Source organism: Rasamsonia byssochlamydoides (assembly GCF_041956645.1).
Source record: "Rasamsonia byssochlamydoides strain NRRL 3658 unplaced genomic scaffold VTN77scaffold_2, whole genome shotgun sequence".
NCBI lineage: Eukaryota > Fungi > Ascomycota > Eurotiomycetes > Eurotiales > Trichocomaceae > Rasamsonia > Rasamsonia byssochlamydoides.
In genome coordinates this window covers 750,886-758,952 of record NW_027192385.1, presented here as the reverse complement: position 1 = coordinate 758,952, position 8,067 = coordinate 750,886, and the positions used below count along the sequence as shown (strand labels likewise).

Below are 8,067 nucleotides of genomic sequence, written 5' to 3'. Positions count from 1 at the left end.
ATTTTTTATTTTTTATTTTTTATTTTTTATTTTTTATTTTTTATTTTTTATTTTTTATTTTTTATTTTTTATTTTTTCATGTTATATAATAACCAGTCAGCAATCAGACAGATAAAGGCATTATATATAGTTGTGGGCCCAATTGGAAAAAAGGGTAGGATTTAAAGTAGACGACTACACAGAAATAACAGCAGATCATGGAAAAGTGACTAGTCATATTGGAAGCTGCCCTAAATTTATGCATTTTTGGAGCCATAACTGCAGGTACCAAAACAAGCCAGAAGTTGTTTCGAAACGGAGAAGACAAGGCGTGCCACGAATGCATGGGAGGCAGCTGCCTAAAACGGGACTTACCAAGAGCGGAAATGCCATGGAATCATGGTAGGTGCGTACTCGGTGCAGTAGTAGCGTACTACCCTCATAGTGGGTACGGAGTACGTATCCAGTTTTCCGTAGATACTGGGCGCTTACTTATGATAATCAAGGAATAATACCTTGACCCCTTTAACATCAGAACAGAAAATAAAATTCCAAAAGCGGAAGACAGTGTATGTGATTTGGCAATGGCACCCAAATTCCAGTCTGCATAATGCGTAAGCTGGATTGGATTGTTGGGTCGCTTGACTTCATCCATGACGCAACAATGCAAGGTTCTTAGGCTGCTGCTCTGGTAACTCTGCTAGTCCGTAGACAGCTAGCGAATTGAGTTGGGCTTGTCAGAGTCATGACTGCCGTACAGGTCACAACGCAACTCTAGGGCTGCATCGTTGTCCGTTTCATCGCCGATGCTTTGTTTCTTTCTCCTAGTTGATCTAATTTTCACCTTAATCCCTTTTCTCCTTCGAGTCTCCTTTCCTCTCTTCCCTCCGCCCCCCTCTCTCCGTTCTCGCAGGCGAGGCTCACGTCGTGGCTCGGTCGGGTGTGGCGCTCCGCTCCCGCCTGTCTCCAGACAGTTTCCCAATCTCCTCTAGGCTCCGTCGCGGGCCGGCCATCTTTCCTTTGAAGCGCGGCCGGCGACCGCCTCCACCATTCTTACTTTCCTCTGCGACAACGTCCAGACCGTCGCAATTGCTTCTCCCCGCTTCTTGGGCGGGCTGGTTCTGTGAGGGGGAATTTGTGTGTGCTCTTGGGGGCTCGACCAGCGCCGCCGTCACCGCTTCAAATTGAGTCGCCATGTTCCGTCGCAGAAGCTCGTCTCGCCATCAGGTATGTCGATCCAAGGATTCTTGTGAGGGCGTGCAGACGAGAGACACAAGTCATTTCCCCTCATCATTCTGCTTGGACATGCTACTGCCCATCTACAGCTTCATATCTTATCGACCTGGCTACAATGCTTCCGAGGTACTGACATAACGCATTCTCAACAGCCTCTCAATCCGACCCCATCCGCGTCCGCTCAGAGCGCTGCCTCCCATGCATTCCTGGCACACCAAGCTTCCACCAACAGCCTGTCCTCCGCCGCAGCTGCCGCCGCCCTTCGCAGTCATACTCCCCCTCCGACGTCGGTCGAAAATGTCCAGACCAAACGCATGCTGCAGCGGCGAGCGTCGACCGCGAGCCTCTCTCGCGGCGGACATCCTGGCCTCCGTCGATCCAGCAGTTCATGTTCGATGACCACAAGAACCTTCCGGGATCAGTCCCCTCGCCGGCCCATGACCAGTTCCGGCGGTTCGTCTGCTCCGCCCGTACCTCCCCTGCCCCAGGGCCTCCCACATCGCACCGGATCTGAGCGGCGATCCATGAGCCTCCAGCCAACGATGCGAGCAATGTCGCCGCCTACATCACGTCCTTCCGGCCGGGGTGGTAGTCTTGATCGAGGGCCCAGCACATACACTGGCCGTCCGTCACACCACGGGGCTGGAAATTTTGCTGAGCAGGATCGCCCTAATAGCAGGACGTCGATTAACTTTTCCTACCCAATGAATGCACGGCTGAATTCCCCACGCCAGTCTCCCGTACAGTTTGACTCTCCCAGCCGCCAACGAAGCGAGCCACCGTCTACTCGCCCGTTGTCTGCCGATGGGATTGGTACTCAGTGTTCCGTCTCGAATGCGACCAGCCAAAACGTGAAGACGAAACCAGAAACCGTTGCACCCGGAGTTTTGCAAGGAAGCCATCTGGCAGGCAAAACAACAGGAAGTCGTCCTATCGGGACAGCCCTGGACGGTCTCAGTATTGACTCACCTGAGGACAAGGCGGAGGCTACTCAATTTAGCACGTCCGGTCTCTCTTCAGACATGAGAACAACCCATGGCGAGTCGCATTGGCACCCAGATCAGAAGGAAGAACTGTCTCTAGGCTCTCCTGAGGAACAAAACGTCGGACACGGTCAGGTAGATATTGATGGGGCGTCAGGGGACTACGCTGGTGAGTACGACACAGTGCGGCCGCGACCAAAGAAGCGACCATCGACGGTCATGGAGGACCACGAAGGCGAAGAACGTGCGGAAGCGGCGGATAATACGGGAGAAGATACCGGTCGAGGTTTTACCGATCATGTTGTGCCCACGGTCACTGCCTCGGCATCGGGCCGTCTCTTGCGCGAGCCTGTTGTCCTCCTGCCGTCTCCAGTGATCGACAATAGAAGTGCATCACCAGTGCAACAGTCCCCTTCTTCACCTTCAGCTTCCTCGTCTCCCTCAGCGGATAGGTTATCTGCTGAAGGCGGAACTGAACAACAACTGCAGCAGAGACAGCCCTCCATCAGTCCCAATCGATCGACCCGTTTCTCGGCCCAACTCACGGTGACGGGTCCTAACGCGCCATTGCATGAGCCTCCCCCACGATCCATGTCACCAGCAAAGCCGGCTCTGAAGAACTCTTCGCAGCCGTCCCTGTCGCCAGATAGACGTGGTAACACCGCACTTCGGGCACCGAGCCCAATTTCCGACGGGACCTCCGTGGTTTCGGATGATGGATCACGGTCGGGATCGAGAAAGAAGACCGCCAAGGTCAGCTTTGACGATGAAGCTGAGATCGTCGGTGTCGCCGCCAGTCCACCCACCTCTCCTGACTTGGTGGTCGCACCGCCTAGCCCTCCTGAGAAGAACAAGACGAAGCCACACTGGTTTCCGTTTGGCAAGAAGACCTCCGGTTTCAAGGAATTCGCAAGCGACGATGACTTTGACTCGGTCCTCAAACCCAGACCAGCGCTTCCGTCCTTTGGCAGTATTCGAGGCAATAGGGAAGTTGGTGAGGAGGAGCCAGTCGCCGAAACTGTTAGTGATAACGAATCGACTGTGTCATCCTTAGGCAACTTGGACGCTGTGGGGATCCCCCTGTCCAGCGACCATGCTATCGGCGGAATCCTCGCCAATGCTAGGGATGAGCTACCGAAGCATTTACATGCTCATTCGAATCCATTGAATGAACCCATCCCACTACAAGTGACTTCAATTGAGGGGACCGGTAACAAGTCGGGTTCAGAAGAGAGCCGTTCTGGCGCTCAAGAGGTCGCAATGCAGCCTATCCTGACTGTTCAAGAAGAGAAAGGAGCCATTCCTGCCACTGGATCCACCTTTACCTCCTCCAATGTCCCTGATACTGCTGCTCCAGGGTCAACCAAGGAATTGGCAGTCAAGATCCCTCTTTCAGAACCCATTCCTGTGATCGAGGTTCAACCAGCTACGCCGGCACCTAGCGATCACAGGATCAGTCTCGAGATTCAAAGAATGCCCGGAGGCTTCCCGTCGTCTCCCGAACGAGCGGATAATCAATCTGCGACTAACAAAAGGGAGGTGGTGCAGCCATCTCCTCTTGGTGGGTCTTCTGAGACTCCCCGAACCTCTAACGTTACGTCCGGAGAGGACAGCGACAAAGAGTCCGGAGACAGCATTTACAGTGATGCCGCTGAGGATCCAGCCGAGCTGGAAGGTGACGGCTTCGGTTCAATCAACGCAATTGTAGCCGGTCCAATTCCCGTAAAGACTGGACTCCCTACGCAACCTCCCGACAGTCCGACGCGACTCCAGGCCCAGAAGATCGCAGGCTTTGCTGTTGCGGAACCCAATGTGTCTTCTGCTCAACACCGTCCAGCTGCCTACAAGACGTCGGATTCAGCTCCAGAGGTCAGGGAACCAGCGCCTCAGCCGGTTCGTACCGTTTCAGGAGAACGCGAAGACCCTCCACCCTCCGGAGAGACCACCCAGCAAGAACATGAAACCGAACCCACGGCGTTTGACTCTCCTTATCCGCCTTGGCCACTGAAGCCCAGGTCAACCTCGTCGACGTCTCCCCCTGCTGATTCGAACTTGAAGAGGAGAAACACGTCTACAAGTCCGCAAGAGGGCTCGCACCTGAGAAGTGCTTTGGGTGTTTCCGAGGGTCAAAGAACGAATTCTGTCAACCGATATTCCATGGCTGCATCTCGCGTCTCTTCTGCACCGCCGAGCCATAAGCGTACAATATCTGCCGGTCTCTCCCAAAACAGAAACACCGCAGGGACGGCCCCAGGTCGGCAGGCTGCGACCAAAGCCCCCCGGCAGTCGGCAGACTTATCTAGCAGTCTTGGCAGGACGAGGTCCAACGGTAGTGATTCGTCCAGCAGTTTTAAACGCTCTCGACGTTCCTTCCCATCCGACAGTCAGGTCACGATGAAACGGACTCTGCGGGGAGGGGAGACAAGAAGTCTTTCAGCCGTAAATGGTCCTGTCGAAAGACCAATGTCCCCACGAGCGTCAACGATGCGGACCACTCTCCGTGGAACTGGGCCTTCTGAACAATCCTCGATCTTCGCCGGTCTCAGCAAGGGGTCGCGGTCGCGGGCGCGGCCGAAGTCGTCGTCATTCAGATCCCGCTTTCAGGATTCAGACGAGGAAGCCGATGAGGGTCGTCCGCGGAGGCATAAAAGTCGATTTGCAGATTCGAGTGATGAGGACGAGCCATTGTCTACCCAATTGCGTCCCGTTCGGGGCATCCCCCGACGCGCACAGGACGGTGATTCCACCGATCTGGATGACAGTTCTGATGAGGAAGGCAACCGAGCAGGCCAAACTGGTCGAGACCAGGCGGAAGTGTCGCGGCCTCAATCGGGTCCGCGAATGACTCAGGACAAACTGGAAGAGTTTCTCTCCCAGCCGAAAAAGAGAGGGCTCTTGGCCCGGCTCACGTCGACCAAGAAGAAAAGCCGATTCAAGGACGGAAAGGTCCGCAAGTCCGATCTTGATAGTGCGGCCAGAAGAGATACCCCTTTGGAGCAGTCGCGGGTGGAACTCGAGCAGATGAAAGGGGAGGACTATTTTCTGAACGGCTATGGTGCCCATACGGTCACTACTGTCACAGCCCACCCTCGACCGACGTCTCTTAAGCTCCAGAAGAGGAAGACCAGGGAAGACGCATCCTGGCCTTTGCAAGCGACAGGTCCGTCGAATAACTCTCAAGGTTTGGCAGAGCCAAACGATCAGACGCCGCTCCCTGATGGTGTTCCGGGCCGGCCACAAACGTCAGACGGAGTTGTGAACCACGACGACATCAACCGGGCACATGCTGGCCCTGAAGAAGATGGTGGTAGCGGATGGTCGACACGCTTCTCCAAATTGAATGGCCGTCGGGATACCAACAGCAGCATAGCATCGAAGACTGCGTCCGATGTGGTGGTTGGGAGGAACGGCCGCAAGAAGCGATTTCCACTGTTGAGGAAAGCTTTCGGGCTGCGTGACTGATCTTCTGTTGTCCGAGATTATTTTTTCCCCTTATTTCCCTTCGGAGACCTTGTATTCTTTGATATTTTTTTGCCACCTTCCTTTTGTTTCTTTTATTTCACTTCTTGATGGGCCTTTTTTGTCGCTATAATACCCCATTGACAACGGCACGGCGTTTAGTACCTTGTCTTCATTTGATGGATCCAGAGCTTGAAATTGAGTGCTCTCTCTGTCTGTAACACCAGTTTTGGATGCGATACCCGGTTGTCAGGCTCCTCATCGGCCTCTTAATGTGTACTGCTCTAACCTTTTTTTTTCTTTCTCTTTTATGTGAATTTTTTTTATCCCTTCCAGCCTGGATTCACTTTTGTCAACGTCATTCTAATGTCCTATTACACGAGGAGTCCACGAAATCGGACACTCGGCTCACGGTTGTCTTGCCCGTCTTTTCATGATTGTCACTTTGATGTTCATATATAATGGCCCTCGAACATATACCCTTGTTTCTGACTGATGACTGCTTCTCTTCGGATATTTTTCTTTTTTGTTTTTCCTAGACTGATGCCCTCCAGTTTTCTTTTCAGTTGACATCGTCACTCGCCTGGGAATACCAAACGAGCGAGGTTCTAATGTATTCATGCCGTCATGTTCTCATCTTCTCGTCTTCTGTGTTGACAGATAAAAGAAACATTTTCAATAATAATTATAATGTACGATTATGCAGGGATGAAAATCCCTAGCTATCTATTAATGCGGAGAACTTGGGTGGAGTCAGTAATCTGTACGTGTGTGGAAGAAGAATATTCTAGCAGGAGAGGCTTATGTCGGTGAGGGAACCCCATTTTATTAATCTCATTTGACAAATAACACATTGCATTTGTTTTCAAAGGTGTAGATAGTATTGGCTACATGTATACTTAATTGCCCCATAAATGACGATATAATAATGATGTCTACAGAGTATCGATAGTGAAAGTGGGAGACAGAATCTTCCACGGAGTAAGCTCCGCAGCCAGCCACACCAGCCTCTTCTCCCCGCCAGCCTACGGACGCACAGTCCCCTCGATTAGGTAGACAGAAACCCTGCCAGAGGCTGGCTGTCTGCGATGCAAGGCTGAAAGCCACTAATTCAGCAATTGGGCCGTGATTGGGATCGGCCGGTGGCTGGGGTCGCTGGACGAGGCATGTCTCAGATGGGTCAGATTCTGTTTGTTGATAGAGGTGCACGGGCCAAGTGGAGCTGTCTCGTCTCGACCTCGGAGAGAGAGGAAGAGAGAGAAAAAGAGCGCGTGAAATGAAGGTTGAGCTGAATGATGATATGTGTCCTTATTCTTTACCAATGAACGGAAAACACGCGAGCAGGGGGGCCAGCCATGGCTGCTGCGCAGCTGTCGGTCCGATGATCCAGAGAAAAAGCTGGTCGGAGCTGACTGCAGTGATAGTTAGCCAGTCACTTGCTTCTCCGACATTCGCGTACTCTATCTACTCCATCGTTCGAGAGTGGTTCGTTCTCCGAGCTCTCGAACTGCTCCGAGAGGACCCGTCAAACTGCCAGTCAGTTCGATCGGCCCAACATGTGGACTGCTGTAGCCGAACGAACGGTAATCCTTTCGTCCATCGCAGCTGAGCAGGACTTCCCGCGTGTGGGTCCTGGACGCGTCTCCAGATCGGGTCTAGACCGAGAAACCGGGTGGGCGTTGCCATGGCAAATAACCTTACCTCTGCCAACTTCACTCGCGATTGCGGATGCACGGTCCGAGTCGAGTCGACGTTGGCCAACGCCCATCTCCAACAGCCTCCAAGAGTCCAAATCCGAAGTTTTGGTTCGGTGAGCTTCGACATGTGATGGCTGGAGTCCTGTATGTGACGCTGTCGGGCTAAATGATGGTGCCATTGTGGATTAGTTGCTGCTCGCTTAAGATTTTGGAAGGAAACAGAATCGCCACTGAGCCCAGTAGCTCGATGCACGCGTCCTGCTGACTGTCCTCTGCACAGACTATTACTCCGTACAGAGCAGTACAGAGTATATTGCTCCGTACTCTGTATTATTCTTGCTGAAGCTGAAGCTGCAGGTGACCCTACCTAGGTAGTGAAGCTGCATCCGCTAGGACTCCATTCGATCTTTTTTTTCTGCGCGTCGCTGATCGTGAATTAGAGCAGACATCCTCGGCAGAAAAATTGAACGGGAGACAGCTTGAAGAAATCAGAGATGCTTATCCAGAGTAATACTCCGTATCTATCAGCGTATCTATCAGAATATCCCGCGCGGGCCGCCCCCAATCCTGTGATAGAGCAGTTCCAAGGTTCCTTCCTCGGAACTGCAACGCCAAGCCGATCCCTTGATCGGCACCATTCCGAGACGGGTAAAGCATTGTTTACACTTTCCTAATTCGTAGACAACAAAGCCTCCAGCCTCCGAGAACCCACC

The 8,067-nt window shown here is 52.8% G+C and overlaps 2 protein-coding genes across 2 annotated transcripts; one reads left to right on the top strand and one right to left on the bottom strand.

Moving 5' to 3' along the window:
• Nucleotides 1–1,173: 1,173 nt before the first annotated feature.
• VTN77DRAFT_2825 (uncharacterized protein) lies at nucleotides 1,174–5,660 on the top strand (the record flags this gene model as incomplete). The annotated part of the gene is made up of 2 exons (XM_069418707.1): nucleotides 1,174–1,206; nucleotides 1,368–5,660. 2 exons carry the CDS (start codon nucleotides 1,174–1,176, stop codon nucleotides 5,658–5,660), a joined length of 4,326 nt encoding a protein of 1,441 aa, XP_069282306.1.
• A 1,305-nt stretch (nucleotides 5,661–6,965) lies between these two features.
• VTN77DRAFT_2824 (uncharacterized protein) lies at nucleotides 6,966–7,481 on the bottom strand (the record flags this gene model as incomplete). The annotated part of the gene is made up of 3 exons (XM_069418706.1): nucleotides 6,966–7,069; nucleotides 7,126–7,312; nucleotides 7,359–7,481. The coding sequence occupies 3 exons, from the start codon at nucleotides 7,479–7,481 to the stop codon at nucleotides 6,966–6,968; spliced, it is 414 nt and encodes a 137-aa protein (XP_069282305.1).
• Between the last annotated feature and the right edge of the window lie 586 nt (nucleotides 7,482–8,067).